Genomic DNA, 26646 nt, shown 5'->3' with positions numbered 1-26646 from the left:
TTATTGAAGCAACATCAATAGTGGCAGCAAGTTATAACATTGGAATATGACCTCAGACCGCAATTATGTCTGACATTTTTTCCACATCTAATGTTAATTTTAAAGAAATAAACATCTCTAGGTCTTCTGTTCACACAAAACGGTTTTCAGTCAACAGGGGACCTTCTAAGAAAACAAATAATTGATTTACTAAAAGATAAAATACTAGTTCTACATTTTAACACTAAACTAGTTAAAGAAATTTCAGAAGACCTTCAAATATCTGTTGTTTATGACAGATTGGCTGTGAGTGTTAGTTCTCCAGATGCTCCAGATTGTGATGATATATTGCTTGGCAATGTCCAATTAAAAAATGGGACTGGAGCATGCCAGGCAATTGAAGTAACAAAATTATTAGAATATTACGAGTGTAATAATCAACTGTTTGCTTGCTGCTGCAATACAACAAGTAGTAACACGGGGAAATATGCTAAAGCAATTCAATTGCTGAGCATAAAACTTAACCACCCTTTAATATGGTTGTTATCCACGCATCACATATATGAGCTGCATATGTCTCACTTCATGGAAGTACTCACAAGAAAGACAAAAGGTCCCCATAGAACATTATATTTAAAGTTAAAAAAAAAGTAGAACACTCTAAATAATATTGTAAAAATGAGTTGGGATGACCTAGAAGTTGATTCAGTGTTGTACACTCTTACAAAAGATGCTCTTCAAACTCCTCAGCTGGTTGTGTTAGCAATTGGAGATCGTAGCATTGAAGACAATGAAAAAATAAAAATGATTAATAACCAACTTAAATTTCTTATGCCTACAATCCATATTGGGTATCCTGAAATTATTCCAGTTCTTAATTTAGAAATAGCAATATCTCATCTGGTTGGTCCAGAGTCTTGGTATCTTTTTAAAATTATTGGAATTTCAAAAAGCGAATTTGAACATGAGTTTACGGTGGAATAAAATCTTGGGATAACACTGAAAGTTTTTGTAAGTTCTGTTTATTTGTTAAATACCTCTCTACTACTAATGACTGTGCAGAAAGAAACATTATAAGTATAAAGAAACATTATAAGTATAAGTTTCTTATACAATGCTTCACAAAGCGTTATATAAGAAACTTATACAACGCTTTGTGAAGGCATCTACAAATGATGATCAAAAGCAAAATATAATGCTTATTGCAAAAAATCATTAAAAAAAATTACAAGCCAAAATGCCAAAAGATCAACTCACAAAAGCATATACTTTATAACTGTTTTCCAATGCTTTTAATTTAATAAAAAAAGGCGTTTAACATTGTCATTCCTTTATTCTCACTGTAACGATTGCTATTTCATTATTTAATTATGCAAAATAAATTTGTAGGTTGGTGTTTTTTATATTTAATAAAGGAAAATTGTCTCAGTAATATGCGCGTAAAAACGTAAACTAATATAAACCTCTCTGAATTTATAATTACACATCTAGCAAAGTTGCTAACTTTGGATCAAAATTTTTTATATATTCTATCTTTATAGATTAAATCATATAGTTTGGAGGGCATAGTCTTTTGATTTTCAAATTTTCATCATTTTTTGGGACACCCTAATATATATATATATATATATATATATATATATATATATATATATATATATATATATATATATATATATATATATATCACCAAATAGCAAATAAAAAACAATATTCTCATAGGCAAACCTTAAATAAGTTTTCTCATCTGGTTTGTCTTGGTCAAATGAATCACTAATTAAGAGAATAGAACTTTTTAGATTAAAATTGATGAAACGAACACCATTATTCCTAATGATTGCTTTTAATCCTCCTCTATTAATACGCAGAGTGTTTGTATAATTTCTGAAAACATTCTGAGTATCCAAATAAACCTAAAATAAATAAAACATTTATGTATACATATAATATATATATATATATATATACATATATATATATTTATATATATATATATATATATATATATATATATATATATTTATATAAACACACGCGTATATAAATATATATATAAAATCGCCCAAACAAAATCTATGATCACAAATTTAGCATACAAAATCAAAATAATATCCCCACATACTTATTGTTTACCAACCAAGAGCAAGATCTTGGTTGGTAATTTTAATAACTAGTGATCTAAAATGGTCAACCCAATCAAAACATGCAGCAGTTAAAGTTAATGCAGCAGTTAAAGCTATTGCAGCACTAGCTTCATTCAAGCAAACATTTAGATACTCTCACTCATCAATGTTTAAAACATTTTATACCGCGTTTATGAGACCTCACTTTGAGTATGGAAAGCAGCACGGGTTCCTATTAACAAAGTTGATGAAAAAATTATTGAATGAGTACAAAGAAGAGCCACCAAGTTATGCCATTCATTAAGGGGAAAAAGTATGAAGATCGACTAGGCCTACTAAATATCCAATTAGCCAAAGGACATAGCACACGGATGCAATTTGGTACTTTAAGGAAAGTACTGGTCTAAATACTGCATCCTGGATCCACCAACCAAACAAGTCCCAATATGGTAATTGTCCTGGGCCAGCAGGTGCAGTTAGGAGAAATAAGGAACAAAGAATCAAACAGCTCAAAATAACTGTCATCAAAAACTATTAATTCATTTAAAAACATTTACGATGTCTATGTGAAAACAGTATAAAACTTTAAATAGCTGTCATAGTTGACCATATTCATTTGGTCAGCTCCGCTTTATGCCACAGCTCTATCTTATTTTTATTATCATTATTATTATTACTATTTTTGTTATTACTTTTATTATCATTGTTATATCATTATTATATATATATATATATATATATATATATATATATATATATATATATATATATATATATATATATATATATATATATATAAATACACACACGCAGATACTCACAAACACATTCTATTCTATTTAAATTTGATAATAAAAAAATAGCAAAATAAAAACTAGCAAAATAAAAAATTCTTGAAAAACAATTTATGACAAATATAAATACACATTAATCAGACAATAATTAAAATTTTACTGTAAAATGAAACTTCCATGTTCCAACACCTATTGCACTTGCAGGAATGTTTAATGTTGGCTCAAAAAATTTAAAAACCTTTGAATATTCTTTTGAGTGATCTTTTTCAAACTAAAAAAAAACTTCGATGATTTAAAAGACTAATTATCATGTTATATCATATTATATGTGATTTAAATTAATTTTTTGAACAACTTTAAATGTGTGTGTACCATCATCATAAAATAAAAAAGACTATCAAAAACCACTAGCTTCAATAGAAAACACATTACTGAATAGGTTGGTTGAAAATTTTTTAAAGTGACGTAATTAAACTGTAAAGGAATCAAAATTGAAATACTATTTTAATATTTAAACAAAAAAATTATTATAAAAAAGTCATTTGAAGTTAACTTGTCAATGTGTTTTATTACAATGAAAAAAAAATCAAACACTTTGCAGTAAAAAAATCTTTATTATTAGCAGCAGAAAGAAATGCAAATACAAACATTTTTATTTTAGGTCAGGAAAAAATATTAATATTTTCACTTTTTTAAAACAATCAACTTTAACTAACTTTATTTATCCCTTATTTTTGTTTATTTATCACTTGAAATATATAATTTTTGTTATATTTATTAGCGGTAGTGGTGTTTAGTAGCGGTAGTGGTATTTATTAGCGGTAGTGGTAAAGCACTTGCTTCACAAGCGAGAGGTTCCAAATTCGATCCCCACCATGTCCCTGGTAGTACTGTGCTCAACTTGTTTCTCCGCGCAGCGGCCTTGTTCCTCAAGGTTCGTGTTTCGGAGTTATAGAGTTGAGAGAGGGTTACAACTACTATTAAGTAGCCTCCTCATCTATAGTGGCCTTCTCGGCCTTGAGGAGGTGAATTACAAAAAAAAAACAAAAAAAAACAAACATTTTTTCTTAATTTTAGAGAAAAATTTCAAGAAAATAGTTTATATCTCAAAAACGTTTATAATTTAAAAAATATAAACAAAAAAAATATTTTTACTTATATTGTTATTGTATTTTACAAAAAAAATGTTTCTTAAAACAATTTTTTATTGTACTTTTTTTTAAACATGAATTAATTTGAAAAACAGTTACTGAAATTATTTGATAAAAAATTGAAGAACTTCAATATATATGATACAATACTGATAAAATGATACACTAAATAAAAAAATGAAAACAAGTCTTTTAAGGAGAATCACTTAAAAACAATTTTTTAAATTTTTTTTTTTTTTAAATGAAGTAGATATTTGTTACAATTTAAAAAAAAAAGAAAACCCTTGCTTTTTCTCAACAAAAAAATGCCAACCAATCTAGTCTATGGAACTACAAATACATTTTAATTCAATCCAAATACAAATATGACAAAATAGCATATTATTAACAAATATAAATACATATTTGACACCAATCCTGACAGTCACTCCAGGTTTAATAAGCTATACTATCATAGTTCTAACTAATTGAAATACTTTTCCTAAAGCAGTTGCCTGAAAAATTAAAGAAAGAAAAGTTCCAATAACTATCATCATGATTGATATCAAACAATAATGATGCTGTTGCTATTGACAACTGCTTTAACAAAAATGTTGCTGTTGACAACTGTTTGGACAATTAATGAAAAAACTGTTATTATACACAACATTATTTTATATTACACACAAACAAAAAACTATGGCTGACTGTAACATTAAAATATGTAATGTTTTCAATAATGTAGCTGCAAGATTTAACTGTAAACAAACAAGTTTTTAACATTGTATGTCCTTTGAAAATTAAAACCTTTGATTGTAATTGACTATTAAAATTTAAAAAACTAAATTTATTTAAATTACAACTACTTACTATATATAATTACAATTTTATATGATTACATAAATATTATATCATAATTACAATTACTCATAATTATAACTAGAGACATAATCTATATCTATGATACTTCTAATCTTAAAAAAGACTAAAACATCTAAAAAATTAAAAATCCGATAAAAGCATCTTGAAGATATTAAAAGATCAAAAGCACTTATTTACATTAACCTCTAGAAACCTCTCTCGTGTCTTACATGCCTCTCATGTCTCTTTTATTTTGAACTTTGTCAGGTTTGTGTTACTGGGTTTTCCTTAGTATAAAAAATAATAAACAAACATTTTTATCAAACCAGAAAAATTTAAACCTCCCACATGAAACTGATATTTGTAGCTTTTATACAATTTACTTCAACTCTAGGATGAAATACAATATTTTCATAAAGTTGAATATCCTAAACAAAAAAAAAAAACAAATTGTATATAAGTACATAAAAAAAATAAAGAGTACTTGAACAAAACAACATAAACAAAACAAGATGTAAAATAAGTAACATGAAGTAAAATATGTAACATAAAAATAAAAAAGTAAAATTTGTTCTACAAACAAATATAATAAAAAAATTAATTTTTTATATTTAAAAATAGGTTATATTTCCATTATATTTAACAGTAAAAAACTGTTTCTTTAAAGCAATTTTTTTTTCTGAACAGACTAATGATTGTAAAATAACATAAATTAACTTATCACTGTGAATAGTAATTTTACAAATATAATTAACATCTAAAAATAATTTATAGAGAAAAAAAGAAAATATTTATTTCTAAGTTGAAACTAACTATCCTATTTATCCTTTATTTATTTTAACATATATTTATTATTTGTGTCACAGAAGTACTTAGATATCTTTATCAAACTGCAGCTGCAATTATGTAAAATTTAAAATCAACTTTCAAATTTCCTTTTATAAAATTGATATAGAAATAGGAAAAGATAATTTAATTTGTATCTGTTCTTCTGCATAGTTTTCTCTTGCGGTTTTTGCTTATACAACTTTTTATTATCTTTATATAAACAATAGCAATAGCGAACTTAATACTAATAATACTGTCAACACATATTTTGATCCCAGATATGCAATACCTGCTTTATAATGGTCAACCAGAAAATTATATTAATTTTCTGAATTAACGTTTTTCTTGATTAAGTCAAGTTTGCACAGATAAATATTTCAGAATTTCATATCAATGAATTACTTCAAAATTTTAATCATACAGTAAAATTCAAGATAAATAAAAAATTGTAATAAAATCTAAAGTTTGTTGCATATATTTTGAATAATCTAAATTAAGCTGCATTCAATTAGATTACAAATAACACAGTTCTTTGTTTATCTAGATAATGATAAGTGATGATAAGAAGATAAATAAGGACAAAAAAGCAACTCAAAAATGTTTAACTTTTTAAACTGAAAATATTTTCAATACAATTTATAAAATATTTTCCTAAAATCTGCATTTTTTTGATGAACGAAGTTATGCAAATTTTTTCAGTATTTTTAGATAAAAAAAACTTAAACAGATTTTGTTGGTACTTTTAGCCTATCTTTAAAAAATAGAAAAAGCTTGAGAGGTATTTTTTTCTTGGGATAACCTAATGTAGATGATTCTTACTTTTGCTTAATGAGTGGAATAAAAAGTATATTACATTCATACATATATGCTACACTCAATGAACAAAAGATTGTCCAAAAAAAAAGATAAAGTCTTTAAACTACCCGAATCTCCCATGAAAAAGAAGCTTTACCAAATATTTATGTTTCCTTTATTAGTAGAAGAGCAGAAATAGAACAAACTGTTTTTAAAAAAATTTACTAGTGCAAACTGAACTGAAAGTTTAAAGCTTTTGCCAAGTTAAAATAGATGATATCTACTGAAGCGTTATTGTTTAAATGGTTTTTTACTTAATGATTGTTATAATTTAATTGGAACAAGATTTAGATGAAACGAAACCATGTTGCTAGTTATTGTTTAGATTGTTTTGTAGAAGATATCTTACAAGATCTCTTACAAGATCTCTTACAATATCTTACAAGATCTCTTCTATTTCAGTTTCTTGGAGATCAAAAGTATATAAAATAGTCCATAATTATTAGTCATATTTATCATATTTTTTTGAATTTTGAATTTTTTTTTGAAGTGTATAAGCTTTATGTTTTTATTGGCGCAACAAGCTATTTCAGCTGTTATACCACCAGTATTCAATGGCAATCAGAATACTGGTATCCATCAGCAGTTTATACTGTAATGGACGTAACATTACATATTTGCCACTACAAATCTATTCTGCACTGGAAGATCTATGTCTGCCTACATACCCAGAAGATGACTCAGTTACCTGTGAAGACAAAGCTTTTTAAACCAAAGTCATTCTTGTTGTTAATTTTTTAATTTTCAACAATAAAAAAAGCAGGTAACCAAAGTTTCATAGAATTTTCATGGCGGATAGTAAGAGCTACTGAAGGATGCAAATTTATGGATAGAGATGGCCGGATGCGCAACCAATTTATCATGGTTTTTAACATTTCAACCAACCAATTACTTACTGGAACCTGAAGAACTTGCATTTGCAAAGGCTGTGGAGGTTGCTGTTACCCTTGAACAAGTAACTCAGGAAGCACAACAGTTAGATGGTTTAGATAATGTAATGTTTGCTAAACTACTTTTCCGGACAACTGATGTGTCTGGAACACATACAAAATTACATGTTTCAATTGTGGAAAACTTGAACTTTGTGCACAGGACTGCAAGATAAATTGAAAGACTTTTTTACACAATTATCAAGCTCAAGTCTGATTCAAACAATTGCAAAGTTTAAAAGGAAAAGAGAGAATTTGGAAATAATGGCATGCAGTATTCTCCCAAAAATGGCCTTGCCATCATTAAAAGTGAAAATAAATGGAATGCTCCAAAGAGTAGTAATTGATTCTGGATGCTCCATTAAAGTAATTCATGCTAATTCCACACATCGCCTTATTTTAAAAAGTCAAGAGCACAACTTTGGGAGGAACTGTGCAAGTGCTAGGTGAAATTGTATTTGAATTGGAAAATTATGGAATACCCTAGATGGTTAATACTTTAATTGTAAAAGAAAAACCATTTGAATTTGATTTGATTTTTTGAATGAATACAATTGAAAAATTTGGAGAAGTCATCATTTATGGTGATAAAAACCATGATGTCAGAATGTTAGTATATGACACAGCGAAATGTAGTGCTGTTACTACAACAGGAAAAAAAATTTTTTTTTAAGATCTTCATTTCCAACAAGGCTGCAAGCAGCCACTAATTAAAGTTGGAAGTTACTGAAAGAGAAAAGATGAAGATTGTAGACCAAGATAACAATTGACGGACAACTTAAAAGATTGCAAATTATATGAATCAGGAAAACAAGATGAAGGAAGCGAGTTCCAAAGAACTAATGTTCGAGGAAAAAAACTAGATAAACAAGCATTTTTGGAGCACTTAGGAACAGTCACAGAAAAAGGATGAGACTTAATTGAATAACAAGTAACACGAGAATGAATTTTAGTAGATGGCGCAAGAGACGCTAGCTCTTTAGAGCAGTGCCCATTATAGAATTTGCAGAAAAGAAAAAGAGAAGCAACATTACGACAATGTGATAATGGTTGGAGGTTGGCTGCAAGAGCAGGTCCAACTATGTTTACAATGCGTTTTTGCACCTTGTCTAAAAGAGAAAGGGCATCGTCAGAAAATCCGCCCCAGATATGGCAACAGTATTCCATACAAGGCCGGATTTGAGATTTATAGAGATAGAGAATAGAATCTGGAGTAAGAAAGTGTCGAGCTCGATAAAGAGATGCAACCTTAGCAGATGCTAATTTTGCAACTGATTTGATATATGGTTTCCAAGAAAGATTGGAAGTAAGAGTTAATCCTAGAAGATGAAGAGTAGATGACTCATCGAGTACATCACCATTCATAAATATAGAAAGATCTAAATTATTGCGATAACGACTGGCTGAAAAAAATTAAGTTTTATCTGTATTGAAATTCACCAGCCACTGTGAGCCCCATGCTGTAGCAGAAGTGAGTTCCTTTTCAAGCTCAAATGCCTCCTCCAAGCAATCAGAGTGTGTTGGCTTCTTATCACGACAAGAATAAATGGTAGTATCGTCAGCAAACAATGCCACCTTAGATGTGAGAATATCTGGAAGATCGTTGATGTAAATTAAAAAGAGTATAGGGCCAAGGAGAGAACCTTGAGGAACCCCTGAAGTTACAGAATAAGAAGAGTGCTGCCATAGAGGACAACTTTTATGCTACGATGGGAAAGGAAGGATTCAATAATCTTAAAGATGTTGCCAGATACACCATAAGAAGAAAGCTTATGGAGAAGACCAGTATGCCAAACTTTATCAAAAGCTTTTGAAATGTCAAGAGCGATGGCCTTAACCTCTCCACCTTTATCTAATGCACAAAAAAACTTATCAGTTATTACTGCTAGCAAATCAGCTGTAGAGCGAGAAGATCGAAATCTATATTGATGGTCAGAAAGTAAGTTATTAGATTCAATATGAGAGATTATGAAATGAATGAGTCAAATTTTGATGGTCAGAAATTGATGTCAGATATTGATGGTCAGAAAGTAAGTTATTAGATTCAAGATGAGAGACTATGAAATGAAAAAGAAATAAACAAAATAAAATATAGTTCTGTTACTACAACAAGAAAAAAAGAAAACAAAATAAATGAAATAAAGAGTGATGTCATAAATACAACAAGATGTACAGAGAACAAAATAAAACATCAGGACTTCATAGCAAAGTTTGACTGGATAGTATCATGAAACTGGAATAAAGAACCTGCAATTAATAATACCATTTGTGATTACAAGATGAACCAAGAAGATCAAATGTAGTTACTGTAAAGAAGTAAATGAATGGATCAATTCTGGCATTCTTGTACCACATAACGAACTAGCATCAGGACCACCTAAAGTATTGATACCGCTGATGTGAGTTGTACACGAAAACAAAAGGAAAAAGGTACGTTAAATGGGAGACTTCCGAGCTCTTAACAAATTTGTAAATTGTCACACAGCAAATGCAAATCTTTTTCAAAAGAAACTGTGTCATTGGAGAAAAAAAATGAAAAAATTCTTGATTGGACTTTCATGAATCCTTCAAAAATGGTGCTGAACAGTGTGTGCAACTAGGTTACATGAACATAAAATGAAAATTCATTCAGTTGATCATTTTGTTGTCACTCAACATTACAACTTTTTTTTAAAATAACCAGAATGTATCACATAAGGAAGTCTGAGCAGCAATAGCAAATTGTAACCAGTGCAAATCCATTGATCCCTACTCTGTAAAATGGAAGCATGATCAACTAAGTATAAAACAGAATTGGAATCAGGTTGCCATTGATGCAACACATATAGGTGCAGAATTGTATTTATCGATGTTGACTGTGGTTCATCATGGTATACAATATAGGGTAAACTGGTTACCAAAACAGCAACTGAAGATGTTGGAAAATTTTAAGAAATATTCTCTTTATTTAGGTCACCAGTTTGTCTTTTAATGAACAACTAACTTTGATCCAACAGTTTAATAAGATTTGCTGAAAAATGGTATGTTAATTTGGAATATCAAGCAGCCCATCAAGAAATAAAATGTTACCAGCTGTGGATACCAGATGTAGTACGAAAACAAAATACCTTGTCGTTCTACGTCAAAACTGCGAATCTGGTATATCCACATCATATTTCACACCTGCATTGTCATACTGCAGACTTTCAGAATTCAAATGAGTCATTTTTTTATATACCAAAAGATAAAACTGACAAGGCTAAAGGAGATAATATAACAATGATTTTGTTCAAGTACGAAATAATTTTTAAAAACATAAAATACTGCAAGTAACACGCTCTGGACCAGCAGTAAGGCCCCCACAAAGATTAGTCTTGTGAGCTAATTCATCAAGAGGGCATGTTCTATTGTAAAGTTGGTGAATGATAATTATACATGCTAAAGATCACATTGATAAACATGTTGAAAGTCACTTATTATTTTATGATAAAATGTTTAACGATTGTTTAATGATGATTGTAATTAAAAATATTGTCATGGTACTTTTTAACTTTGTATATATAGATGAGATTTTGTGTAAGAAAAAGGGACAAAAAATAAAATAGTTGTTTAGTTTTTTTGGAGCATATAGACGCAATGATGCAACAACACATCTGCCTACTGTTGCATAGATATAATATCATCTTGAAGCATTGATCTCTCTAATTTGTTGTTAATCAAAACAATTAATTTACTGCCAGCAACATAGTTTTAAGGAAAATTCTAATAATATTTTGTAAGTCATAAACAAATAAAAAATTTAACTAATATCAAAACTAAACCTTGATGAACCAAACTAAAAGTCTTGACGAGCCTTGCTTAAAACTTTTCTCCACTTTAATGTATGCTAATCTAAAACTACTACTGATGTCTTATTGTTTAGATAAATTAGTTTCAAATAAATTAGTTATACAAGATTTAAATGGAACAAAACCATGTTGTTTTTTATTGAATAGATTGTTTTGTAGAAGATGATGCATTAATTTATCACAAATTATTATTTTAAATATTCTGCAAACAACCAGTGCAATAGATATTCAGCATCCTTAAAAGTTTTTTTTTGAGATGTACATTCAGGTATTTAAACTATTATTTATTTAAGTTGTTACTTTTGTCATAAACAATACTTTCTTGAGCTATGAAATATTGGTTTCACAGTAAATATATAAAAAAACTTCTTTAAATAAATTTATCAATATCATTCTTTCTTGGAAACTATTTCTAAGAGGTGAAACAAGTGTCAAATGTCAGGTTCCACAAAAATCTTGACAAAAGATAAAACTTAATTATAATGCCAAATTATAATGCCTTTTTCGTCAAGGTTTGTGTTTCGGAGTTATTGAGTTGAGAGAGGGTTATAACCACAATTAAGTAGCCTCCTTGTCTGCAGTGGCCTTCTGGGCCTTGGGTAGGTGAATTAACAAAACAAAAAAATGCAATAAAATATCAATCTTAAGTTCTAGATATAAGTCCATAAAATTATAATTTAAATACAAGTACCTTTAAAGTATCCCAATCTAAAGGGAAATAGATTTCTAAATCACATGGTTCATATAGCACATAAACCTTTATATAGCTTGTGTATGATGATAAAATATTGGAAACGTTGACATATGCAAAAAAAACTCCAGTTCTATAAAAATAAATTGTTAGCAATATAGTTATTCATGAATAATAATTTTACAGATTAAGTATATCATTAAAAAGCTCAAAACCAAGAAATCAATGACATATGAAAATGTCTGTCTTTGAGTTCAAAACTTCATTTTTTTTTATTATCCTTCATTTCATTTTATTATCCTTCTCCCTGTTCTGAAAAAAACCTTATGAATGAATATCTAAATATATCTATATATGCTGTATATAGATATATATATATATATATATATATATATATATATATATATATATATATATATATATATATATATATGTATATATATATATATATATATATATATATATATATATATATATATATATATATATATATATATATATATATATATATATATATATATATATATATATATGCTATATATATAAATATATATATATATATATATATATATATATATATATATATAAATTACCTATTATATTTATGTTTAACTGCTATATCAGAAGAAATCATCTGATGAGCATCTCCAAACACCCATAAGATTTTAGGATTATAATCTATGTTGAAGAAGGAAGCATCATATTCAGCAACATTAAAAAAACCAGAAAATGATGTTATTTCTCCAAGTTGAAATGTTTTGTAATGGAGTTGAAACTAAAATTAATATAAATAATTTTTTAAATCTTATTTTCTTAAATGCAATAAGATTACATACAAATATTACAAGACAAACTAATTAACAGACAATTTTTTTGTTATTCTAAGTTATTAAACAGCATCCAACTTTCATTTAATACATTTAACTAATAAGTTTCAACGCAGTTTAGCATTTAATACATTTAACTAATAAGATTCAACACAACTTTTTTTGACTTTACCACAAACTCCCAGCCACTGCTACATTAATGAGAACAAAATAATAGCTGATAATATGATTTAACATATGACTCGTCTATAATTAATAACTATTGATGTCAACAGTTATGTTATGAACTGATGTCATCATTATTTTATGAACTGGTTTCAATAGACAAATTCTAGTTGTCAAATAATGTGCTTGGTTAGACTTGAATAAATGCATCTTGCATTGTACACAGTGCAAAAAATCTGACAGTGCTTTAATAATTAAATATAAAAAATAAAAAAATACTTTATTATGTTAATGTAAATAATATTTACTGGTTTTATTCTTTTTATAATATAAAGCAGGCAACTTCCATTCACAGTTAGTAGATCACTAGTGACAGACAATGTAACAAACATTCTAAAAAAAAGTAAAAACAGTTTTATTTGAAAAAATCATTTCAAATACAAATTGTTTTAAATTTATTGAATATTTATATTTAAAAAAATGCTCACTTTCCAGAAGACGGTGCTATAAAATCTAGCAAGTTACTTTTGTGGGTATTTATATGAGAGTCTATTTGAAATGTCCATAAATAAGAAAATTTTGGATGCCACAAAGTGATTGGTTTATTTATTATAACAGTAAAGTTGACATGATCCTCTTCAAGAACAGGATTCTTGTTTGGTGTTATTATGACTTCTGTATTGACAAAAGTTTATGAAAAAACATTTTATACCACCACAACAACTACTATTGCATTAGAAATACATTTTTGTAAATTATATAATAGAATTTTAATTAAAACATTTTACCTGTTATGTAAGGAACAATTATGACATCATATTCAGTAGTTCTACTACTAACAAAGTTACGAGCAGTGAGTTGAACAGGAAACAAAAAAGATGCATTATATGATATGTTGTATTGGCACTCAGGTGAATCTAAAAATAATTTGAATAAACATTAAACTTGTATTGGAGTTTGATAACAAAAATATAATATTAACTGAATACTATTTTTCACACGTTTATGTTTTAACTTGCGATCAATAATCAATATTTTGACTTGCCATTTAATAATCAATTTTCAATTGCTATTTTTTTAATAATCAAATTCAAGATGATTAAGTATGCTTTAAGTGGCTTAGTAGGGTCTGTAGTAAGAGTCTCACAGGTATGTGGCTTATGTAGTGCATTTAGTGTTCAGATTGCCATCATAGCACCAAACCACATATGATGTGATGCATAAATTTGAATTGTTGTCATTGTTATTGCCAGAATTTAAAATAAAATGATGCTTTGTCAGAAAACAAAAGAATATTTTTGTTTTGATTAAATATGCCTTAAGTGGCTAATGTAGTAAGAGTCTAACAGGTAGTGGCTAATGTAGTAAGAGTCTCACAGGTAAGTGGCTTATGTAGTGCATTTAGTGTTCAAATTGCCATCACAGCACTAAACCACATATGATGTGGTGCATAAATTTGAATAGTAGTCATTGTTATTTGACAGAATTTAAAATAATACGAATAAAAGAATATTTTTGTTCTGATTATGTATGCTCTAAGAAGTCTCACATGTAATGTAGTATTAGTAATGAAGTAATTTAGTAAGATAGTAGGCAGTGGCTAATGTAGTACGAGTCTCACAGGTAAGAGTACAAATAATAAAAGAAACTTTTCTTTTTATTAATCTAAAAATTTTTCTAACTTCAATGTAAAAAGAAATGATTTTAAAAAAAATCAAGCTCTTTACATTTCAAAAACTTTAGAATATACTTTGTATATACTTTTAATCTTTCATACCATTTATCAAAATATTCATTTATAATTTAAACTAGACTCAATTTTATTGAGTTGCATTAAATATAGTTAATAAGATTCCATATAATTGCACAAAAAGATATAAAACAGGTTTATCATTTCACGGATAAGAGTTTGTATTTATTACAATAGTAATAAATAAATAGTTTTAAAGAAATAACTTAGTATTTACCATATTTATTCTTTATTAGAATATACCCCATAATATATTTTATATATTTTTAATAAAAGAAATTTTCCTAAAAAAATTTAAATAAAATCTTATTTCTAGTTTGTTTTTTCTAATTTTTTGCCAATAAGTAATATCACAAACGCAAAAAAACTTCAGCTTTAATGATTTACGAAAAAGCCTGTCTATCATTTTTGATGGTCTAAGAAGAAGATTACATAATTTTAGCAATCAGAAATTATCAAGAAAAGGGCAAATCTAAAATTGAAGTTTCAAATTTTCCACTTGGATGAGACAAAATGTTTTGTGTTTTATCAACCATGTCAATTTTTTTAAACAGAATAACATAAATACAAAAATTCAAAACAAAACAGCTTGAACAAAAAAGACTTATATATTACACATGATCCTGTATATAACATTATATAAGTGGATTTTTTACATTTACACAACATATGTGTTAATGTATCTATTGTTTATATATAAGCGCAACTTTATTCTTATGCTTATAAAGCTGCGCTTATTTAAAGAACCTGATTGAAAAGTGTTGATTAATTGCAATCGGTATAAGAGTTTATAAAATGGTTTGTTTTTTATCTATATGGCAAAAAAATAGATGTAGAAAAAAAGATTTGTAATTTGTTAAAATAAAAATTTTTTCTAGTTGTGGGCTTTCCTTTTTTTTTTTTCTGCTTTCACAGCAGTACCTTCTGGAGTAGCAGGAGTGCCTTAATAAACTTTTTCTTTATTAAGCATCTGACCATTATTTTTTTTCAGACCATCCATAGCTTATTAGGACTAATTACCTGAGCACATTAATAATATAAGTATCTCAATTATGACACATACGCAACAAACTTCTCTCGGTGTTTTGATGTTTTTAGAACTTTTAGCTTTTTAGAAATCCTTTTATTTGTTATAGTGTATAATATCTTTACATTTGTTATGTATATAATATCTATAAAACTTCAAAAGTGTTTTATTTTGTATTTTAAAAAAATCTAAAAAGGTTTTTAAAAAAAGTGTTGCCGCGATAGGATTCGAACCACAGCTCAGAAACTCTGCAAGCTAACTACTCCACCACGCTGGCACATTTATTTTAAAAAATTTTAAAACTAAATAATAAATAAAAAAATTTATACAACAGAAATTAATGCAATAGATCAAAATTAAGGAAATGTTAAAGAGATCTTAAAAAGATGTTGCTGCAAAGCATTTTTAATTGAAAGTAAAACTGTAAAACTTGATATATGTTTTGGTATGTTTTAACATTACATAACTTGAAGTTTACCTATGTTAGATATATGCATACGCTTTTGTTCACATTTTCTTAAAAAAAAGAGTTGCAACTCTTTCTTGCCACTACCTCAGTTGCAATGGCTGCCAAGGGTGCGTCAAACACGTTTGAATGAGCAATACTGTTAAGTTGCTCATATATAGTATGATAAGTAAATAACAAAAAAAATCTTTAAAAAAAACTTTACATGAGTTTATAAAACCTACAAAATGAATAATTTATATATTTTTCAAATTTAATAAATAAAAACTAATACTTTATTGTTTATAATACCACTTACATTCATTTATACTTGTAACTATAATATATACAGTATAATTAAAAGAATAAATCTGTAAAAGTTTTTTGAATAGAAGACAAAAAGTATTTATCTTCTATTCAAGAAACTTTTACAACTACCACAATTTAGCATAACTAGTGATGACTTCATTTAGCATAACTAGAAAACTGTGCGTGAATAGGCTGGTAAAATTAGAAATTCTACAAAGTGCAGTAAAAGTTAAAAATTTTTAAGAAAGTCTGTTAGTTGTATTATAAAATTAGTAAAAAAAATTATAAATAGTAATAATAATTATAAATAGTAAAAATAAAAATAAATCAAAATGAACGTAAAAATCCTATTAAAAATGATTAAAGCAATCAATCCCTTATACAGTTTTCTAAAGCAATTAAGTCCTGTTAAAAGAGAAAGAAAAAAATAATTTTTAAAAGGTAGCTGTGTTTAACCTGTAAAATAAAAAAATTATAGTTTTTATGCGACAGTTATTCAGACTATTATTTATGAACGAGTTTATATGGTATTTTACAAATGGTTGAAAAGCATGCTCATATTAAGTTTAATACAACAATTAAGACTTTTAATACAAAAATTCTTTTGAACTTTTTGCTGTATTAAAGTTTTGTTTTTTTCAGATAAAGTAAAAGTAGATTTATTTAATTCCCAGGCTCCAGACCAGTCTTTTTTTAATAAAACATTATTTGATATCGATATAATAATATTAGGATAGATATCATCATTGGAACCTTAAAACTTAAAAAGTAATGCAAAAAATCCAAACTTTAATCCTTATGAACAAGTTTAAAGTAAAATCCACTAAACTCCAAACCATTACACTAAACGTTGCTAAAAATCCACTTCACTCCAAGCAATTATGCTAAATGTGGTTAAAAACTAGAATGCTTTAATGTGCCTTGTGCAAAAATTGCTCTTAAATACAAGTGATTGTATCAAGTCAAATTCACGATCAAGTATTTGCAATAAGAAATCTTGTCAATTTTTATTTTAAAACAAAACGAACACATACATTTTTTTAATAACTTATTTTTTAATTTAAATACATATGCATAAAAATAGGCTTATAATAAAGTTACAGAATTAAAAAGAAAACTACGACTAACCTGTGAATATTGTTGCGTTTTCTTCTCGAAAATACCATTCAAATTTAACATCTGAGAGAGAACCATAAATCTTTGCTTTAAACAATGAAACCATGCCTAAGAATCCATATGTAGATTCCAAACAAACATATTGAATTTCATCTTGAACAACAAACAAGTCTGATATATGTTGAACATGGGTTTGCAAAAAATCTGAACTTTTTGCTGTGATTGTCATTGAATAAACACCAGGATAAGAAAAAAAAGTAGTACCAATTACAGTGTGACATTTATTTGATGCAAATTTTAGTTGAATTTCTTTTGAAAATCCATTACTGATGTTAAACAACAAATTTGAAAAATTACCATTAATAGTTAAATTAAGAGAAAAACATGAATTAGTTTGAACAGCTACGCTTCCATTTGCCATATCTGTAACATTTGCTATTTTTAACAAAATAATTGGATAAGGATATACATAAAAGAACCAACATTGATGAAGCATATTTGATTGGATGTCAAATGCAGTTAAACACAAGTAAAAACTTTCATTTTTGTACTGAGTGTTGACAACAAACTCAAAACTGTTTTCCTCTTGTACATTTCTGGTCAAATGAAAACTACAATGATTGCTAGTAAAATTTATACTATCATATTCATAATTATTGCATGCACTGCAAAATATAGATGCATTTTTTCCCACTTCCAATATAGAAGATTTTATTTTAAAGTAGCTCAGGCAACAGCCATCATTATACAAACTGCAGTTTAAATTTTTGGGACAACTAAAATTAAAAAGTTCTTTATGAAAAATGCAAAGTATAAATTGAACTTTTTTATTTTTATTAACATTATTTTATTTATTACAGTAAAAACGGATTTTTTATTTTTATTTTTTTTTGTATTACTATATTTTCTGTCTGAATTAAATTTTTAAATACTGATTTAAATCCGGATGGTTTTTAGACAAAGAAAAAATTTCTAATGAAATAAATTATAATGAAATGTTGATGTAGTAAATTATAATGATAAAAATTAAAAAACATTAAATCTTATAAATTCCAAGTCAATATATGTACTGAAGCCCCTACAGATTCAAGTTTTTACAATTTCATATCTTTTTAGTTGTATTTTAAAACAAAAGAAATTTGAGAAACAAAAAGGTTTTAATAATAACATTATTCTTCAGGTTTATAGTTAAGTTTAATATAACTTTTACCTTCAATACACTTTCTATTTTTATTTTTTCTGTCCTTATTATGTAAAATAAAATATTTTAAAATATTTAAAGTAATATATTTCTAACAGTGGGTACCTTGTGTACTTTGATGATGGTGATGACAATGATGATGATGATGATGATGATGATGATGATGATGATGATGATGATGATGATGATGATGATGATGATGATGATGATGATGATGATGATGATGATGATGATGAGAAGTACTTTGAGATTTGCTACGTTTCCTTTTAGAATTGCTACATTTTTGGGTAGATTTACTACACCTCATAGATTTGCTACATTTTTTGGGTAGAAAAGCTACTGGGCCTGATTGTTACACATGAATATGTTACATCTGATATGAAACATGAATATGGTACACCCTACATTAATATAATAATAATTACTACTATTATTTTAATATTTTAAAAATGTATATTAAAAAAGGTATGTCTTAAAAAATAAATTATCAACAATATGATATATGTTGTAGTACAATATATACTGTTGTACAATTTGTACAGCAGTATAAAGCATTAAGAAAGTCTATATCATGATTGCTGATCCACCAGTATCATTTGATATATCAGGAATCACAATATATTGACAATAGCTTTAGTACTCTTCAATTTATGTACTTGTACAAAACGTTTAATGAGTTGACAACTCTAAATGCTTAAGCAAAGGTACAACTCAGTTGAACTTTTGCTTAAACATTCAAGACATATCGTCCTGTAGTAGTCTTTTTGGCATTTTCTTAAAATTTGGAAATCAGTGTTAAAAGTGTTAATAGAAAATTTACTTGAGATTTTAGAAATTCTTTTGATTTTTATCAATTTTTTACATTTTTTTTTTTTAAGTATGAATGTGTTATTCATTAATTAAATTTTAGTATTTTGGATTTCAAATAATTTCTGAAAGATGAGATTTTAGGTTGAATTATTTATGTCTATTACCCTAGGATTTTTTAATATTTACTAAATATTTAGAAATAAAAATATCATCTGTAATAGATTGTATATTGTGTAACAAAAAAGATGTGCTCAGTAATGGATTAACACTTGGAAATGAAATATTTGCAAAGAGTGTGCAAGAAATATAATTTTATTTTCAAAATGTATTAAAAAAATATTCAATAGACATTTATCATACAAACACTAACACACAGATATTTTTCAAGTTCATATAATTTATATCTATGTATTTATTATGTATAAATGTGTATATATATATATATATATATATATATATATATATATATATATATATATATATATATAATATATATATATATACATATAAGGCCATCGCTCTTGACATTTCAAAAGCTTTTGATAAAGTTTGGCATGATGGTCTTCTCCATAAGCTTTCTTCTTATGGTGTATCTGGCAACATTTTTAAGATCATTGAATCCTTCCTTTCCAATCGTAGCATAAAAGTTGTCCTCGACGGACAACCTCGATGGACTTCTTCTTATTCTGTAACTTCAGGGGTTTCTCAAGGTTCTATCCTTGGCCCTATACTCTTTTTAATTTACATTAACAATCTTCCAGATATTCTCACATCTAAGGTGGCATTGTTTGCTGATGATACTACCACTTATTCTTGTCATGATAAGAAGCCAACACTCTCAGATTGCTTGGAGGGGGCATTTGAGCTTGAAAAGGATCTTACTTCTGCTACAGCTTGGGGCTCACAGCGGCTGGTGAACTTTAATTCAGATAAAACTCAATTTTTTTCAGCCAATCATTATCACAATAAGTTAGATCTTCCTTTATTTATGAACGGTGATGTACTCGATGAGTCACCTACTCTTCATCTTCTAGGAATAACTCTTACTTCCAATCTTTCTTGGAAACCTTATATCAAATCAGTTGCAAAATTAGCATCTGCTAAGGTTGCATCTCTTTATCGAGCTCATCACTTTCTTACTTCGGATTCTATTCTCTATCTCTATAAATCTCAAATCCGGCCTTGTATGGAATACTGTTGCCATATCTGGGGTGGATTTTCTAACGATGCCCTTTCTCTTTTAGACAAGGTGCAAAAATGCATTGTAAACATAGTTGGACCTGCTCTTGCAGCCAACCTCCTTATCACATCGTCGTAATGTTGCTTCTCTTTCTCTTTTCTACAAATACTATAATGGGCACTGCTCTAAAGAGCTAGCGTCTCTTGTGCCATCTACTAAAATTCATTCTCATGTTACTCGTCATTCAATTAAGTCTCATTCTTTTTCTGTGACTGTTCCTAAGTGCTCCAAAAACGCTTACTTGTCTAGTTTTTTTCCACGAACATCAGTTCTTTGGAATTCGCTTCCTTCATCTTGCTTTCCTGATTCATATAATTTGCAATCTTTTAAGTCGTCTGTCAATCGTTATCTTGTTCTACAATCTTCATCTTTTCTCTTTCAGTAACTTCCAACTTTAATTAGTGGCTGCTTGCAGCCTTGTTGGAAGCGAAGATGTTTAAAAAAAATATTTATATATATATATATACATATATATATATATACATATATAAAATATATATATATACATATACATATATATATATACATATATATATATATATATATATATATATATATATATATATAAATATATATATATATTTATATATATATATATATATATATATATATATATATATATATATATATATATATATATATATATATATATTTTATATATGTATATATATATATATATATATATATATATATATAAAGTTCAAAACAAAACAAATGTCGATGGATTTTTTTAATATTTAAACTAAACACTATTTTTAACCTTTTTGTAAACAATGGTATGTTTTATCTGGCTTTACAGTTACAGACACAATTTATACAAAGCTGGCAGAGAAGGAAAAATTAGATTTTTTTATTATTTTTACTACATCACTGCATAAATTTATATTATTTATACTTCTTCTACTAAATAGAATATTTCATTGTGGGTAAGGGTAAGAGGGCTCTTACTATTGCCTATAATTTCTATATGTTTATATGATTAAATACCTCAACCTTTAATTTTTATTGGCTTTAAAAATTATAAAATAGTAAAATTGATTGGTTGGCTTTGCAATGACATCGCAAATGGTGGACGCTTTTTTCAAACGGTTGAAAATAACTTTTGAAAGGAAAAAAGTAAAAGGGAAAAGAAAACATTTATAAATTAAACAAAAATAAAATCAACAAAAAAGAAGAATAAATAAACGTTTTAAAAGAAAAAAAGAAAAAGAAATATCTGTAAGAAAATAAGTAAAAAAGTAATGAAAATAGAAGTTAAAAAAAAAAACGTTAATGAATGAAATATATAAAAAGAGTGGCAAAGAAAGAAAAAAAAACTATTTAAACATCGGAACCACGATCGTCAAATCAAGATTTTTTTTATTTTTTCATTTATTTCTTTAGTTTTCTTTCATTTATTTCTTAGGATTATTTATTTTATTATTTATTTATTTTTCTTCAGTTTTTTAGCGTATATAGTTTTACTTATTATTTTTTGTTAGTCATTTATTTATTTTCAATTATTATTTATTTTTAATGATATATAAATTTTTTTATACAGTTACATATTATTTGTTTTTATTTTCATTTTAGCCATTTATTACATATGTTTTATTCTACCGCGTATTATTATTTTTTTTAATCCTTTTTTTTTGTTTTTTTTTGTTTGTTTTTTGCCAAAGGTAATTTTTTGTTTTGTTTTTAATGTTTGATGTAACTTTTGTTTTGTTTTGATTTTCTCAGTGTTTTTCTGTTTATATTGTATTTATTTATGTGGTCATAATATTTGCAATATATTTTGATTATTATATTATAACAACTATGATTATATTAATATATTTACTAAATCTTTATAATTTTTTTAGCAGTAGTCGTTTTTATGTCCTCGTTAATTGTTACGTTTTGTCAGTTTATTAGTGTTTGTAACTGTAACTTTGTAAGTAAAAACGATTGCTGTATGAAAAGTAATACCGATTTATTTAAATTATTATAATTACTTTATTATTATTATTATTATTACTATTATTGTTATTGTTATTATTGTTATTACTATTATTATTATTATTATTATTATTACAAAGATTAATTGTATATAAGTAAACTATTTTTTTAAGGTATTTACTTGAGATTAGTATTTCAATACTATTTGTAAATAGCCGTGAAAATTTATTTTCAGAATACATATGATTGATTGATTGATTGATTGATCAAGTATGTATTATTTCAATATATTTATGTGACATCAATTTTGTTGACTTGTTGTATGATGAGCAACAGCATGCATAGATAGTGCATTTGCTACCTCGGATAATGAATTAAAGTTGTGTTTTTGGTTTAATGTTGTATATAATATTAAATGTAATATTTATATTATACATACATATATATATATATATACATATATATATATATATACATATATATATATATATATATATATATATGTGTGTGTGTGTGTGTAAATATATATATATATATATATATATATATATATATATATATATATATACATATATATATGTGTGTATATATATATATATATATATATATATATATATATATATATGTATATGTATATATATATATATATATATATATATATATATATATATATATATATATATATATATATATATATATATATATATATATATATATATATATATATATATATATAAATTATGTTAGTGTATTCTACAAACAGAGTGCTCAATGTTCTAAAAGAACAGAGCAAAAATAAATTAAATTAAACTAAATTAAATAATTTATATATATATATATATATATATATATATATATATATATATATATATATATATACATATATATATGTGTGTGTATATATATATATATATATATATATATATATATATATATATTTATATATATATATATATTTATATATATATATATATATATATATATATTTATATATATATATATATTTATATATATATATATATATATATATATTTATATATATATATATATATATATATATATATATATATATATATATATATATATATATATATATATATATATATGTAGATATATATATATATATATATATATATATATAGTAGCAAATTAAATTGTTACTATTTGCCTGAAGATTGCAGTAACACATGAAACTCAAAGTTGCAATATTATATTATATCATAAACATTAGCATTTTAGCTAACTCTAAGTACCATAACAATAACATACCGCTGGTATACAAGGGAAATGCATCAAGTTCAAAAACATCATTTTGAAATAATGAACAAATAATGTTTTTTCATAATAGTTTAAAATAATAAGTTTTTTTGTGGTAGTTGAAATAAAAAATCCTAAAAACTCATTAATAATTAATTTATTAAATTTGTATTAAGAATTTAAAATACTAAATGGTGTAAATGGTGTAAAAGTGGTATAAATAACTCCATGGACTTAATAATAAATAATAATAATAAATAACTCCAATGGACTTAATAATAAATAATAATAATAAATAACTCCAATGGACTTAGTCCATTGGAGTTATTTAAAGTTGAACTATTAATTTTTTTCAGCTCAAATTATGTATTAAAAGTGCTTGTACTTTTTTTTTTGAAGAAGTTTTTGTGTTATGATGTTTTTGTTTTGTTTTTTCTCATTTTAGGCTGAACTCATATTAAATTATAAGTTAAAAAAAAATTTATTCAAATCATGTTTAGAATTAATGAAAGAGACCAAGAATCAGAAAGTAGTATAAATAATGGGTACGGTATGTAATTTTTTATTAAAAATGCTTTTAAAACTGAAATATTTTTTTTAAAGCAAGAATTACTTAATTTATTTTCTTTATCTAGTGATTTTCACTGAGAATTATTTTATAAATTTATTCATTTCTCTGAGAATATAAATGATGGCCTTAAAGAAAACCTGGCAAATCACATGAGACATAAAAAAGAAACAGCCGCTAGAAATTACAATCTTATAAAGACCATTAAATATGCAGCCGAATTAACGGTGACAGGGCAATTCAGTACATGGGCAATTCAGTACATGGGCAATTTAGTACAGGGTAATTCAGTACACGGGCAATTCAGTACACAGACAATTCAGTACACCGTCAGTTCAGTACACTGGCAATTCAGTGCACGGGCATTTCAGTACATGAGCAATTCAGTACAGGACAATTCAGTACAGAGCAATTCAGTTCATGGATAATAAGTACTGTAAATTATATACAGGTAAAAAAAATTTTCCTCTTTACCTCTTACAGTCTTATTACCCTTTTCTACTTTTTTTATAGCTTTTCAAAATACATTTGGCACAAAGGATAGCAAATTAGCAATATTCTCAGTATTAAAACTTTTCACTAATTACTACTACTTTTTGAAGATTATTCTCTTTTACAATATTATCCTAAAGATATATAAAACTAACTTCAAGAACAGCAAGCAGAGTTGGTGCAAAAGAGTACCAAACCTATATGACCTATTGTAGAGATACCATTTAAATGTATCCCCTTCAATAATATCTAACTTTTTTTGGCTTAAACGAAACACATAATTTAATATAAACCTTCTGAAGCTACAATTTAATATATCTTCTCTTTTATGTATAAGTATGTAAAACATAACTGTTTTACATACTTATACATAAACTGGTTACTTTTCTGAAGTATTTTCTAATGAAATTCATGATTGACTATTTTTTCAGATTGCTTTCAAATCTATCTGACTTGCATATTGCTGATTGCTCTCAGGTAGCGAAGCTTGTCGACTTCATTTTGATAACCAGCAACTTGGGCTGCCAGTCTCTCTGCCAACTGCACATACTTGTTTCTTTGGTTCTCCAGATTTAGCACTTCTGCATTCTGAGCATTTAAACGATGATTTGCTATGTCCCTGATGAGTCTATTGAAAAGTGTCCAGATGGTTGGGCGTGAATACATCAATAGTGCCTGCAGTGCCTTATGAAATCCTTCACAGCAGTTAGTCGTTTTTGGTGCACAGGTTAATGCATTAGCATAATGATTCCAAATTGCAGGTGGAAACCTGGAACTCCGGAACACCCCACATACCCTTGGATATCTAACATAAGTAGTCTCAAAATATAAAAGTAAGTCATTTGTTGGGGGATTGTCTGGAAACATTAAATTCATTCTTCAAATCTTTCATTAAACTCAGCAAGTGGCACAAATGACAGGGAAGCTAGTGATTTCACTAAAATGTTGAAGTCCTCATTTGTCTCAAATTCCCTCTTTAAACCAAGTTCTCCAATCTTTTGTATAATTGATTGAGAAAAGTGGAAAAAATAACCAAAAATAATTGTTGCTGCAAACTTATCTCGAAAGCTGGAGATAGCTTCTTGCTCAAAATCCAGAAGAATTTTGTGTGGATTAAGATTTGCCACAAGCCCTTTGAGTGCTACAATCATTCTGTGATAGGTTTCTCCAGTTTTATTTGGCAGCAAGAAGTAGACGCAAGGGGGATATGAGTTTCCAACTTTGGCATGAAAACAATAGAGCTCAAAAAACATTTCTGGAACCACTTTAAAAGTGTCATCCCCAAACCAAGTGTCACCTTCAAGAAAGAGAAGCAAGTCATTGCTACCAATTGCAAGAATTTACTGTGGATCTGCCCTTCCAGAACCATATAAAACAATGTCATTCAATTCTGGGGGAATATCAAAGTTAATTGATTTTGGAGAAGGCAAGATGGTTTTTGCATATTTTCTGATCCGCCTAACATTTCTCTCAACATCAGTTTTGGTAGTCTAGCAAGAACA

The 26646-nt window shown here is 26.6% G+C and overlaps 1 protein-coding gene across 1 annotated transcript in view; it reads right to left on the bottom strand.

Moving 5' to 3' along the window:
- Positions 1 to 26646, bottom strand: part of LOC136085870 (polycystin-1-related protein-like) — an 87056-nt gene that overhangs the window by 39327 nt on the left and 21083 nt on the right. The window contains exons 4-12 of the mRNA XM_065807636.1: positions 17669 to 18432; positions 13798 to 13926; positions 13498 to 13684; positions 13318 to 13402; positions 12611 to 12792; positions 12018 to 12150; positions 5229 to 5315; positions 3057 to 3167; positions 1708 to 1892 (exon numbers count right to left, since the gene is read on the bottom strand). Coding sequence (XP_065663708.1) covers positions 1708 to 1892; positions 3057 to 3167; positions 5229 to 5315; positions 12018 to 12150; positions 12611 to 12792; positions 13318 to 13402; positions 13498 to 13684; positions 13798 to 13926; positions 17669 to 18432 — 1863 coding nt within the window. The remainder of the gene's footprint in view (positions 1 to 1707; positions 1893 to 3056; positions 3168 to 5228; positions 5316 to 12017; positions 12151 to 12610; positions 12793 to 13317; positions 13403 to 13497; positions 13685 to 13797; positions 13927 to 17668; positions 18433 to 26646) is intronic.

Source organism: Hydra vulgaris, chromosome 10 (genome assembly GCF_038396675.1).
Source record: "Hydra vulgaris chromosome 10, alternate assembly HydraT2T_AEP".
In the NCBI taxonomy this organism is placed as follows: domain Eukaryota; kingdom Metazoa; phylum Cnidaria; class Hydrozoa; order Anthoathecata; family Hydridae; genus Hydra; species Hydra vulgaris.
The sequence above is the reverse complement of the archived record's forward strand: the minus strand, read 5'-3'. Positions and strand labels throughout refer to the sequence as shown.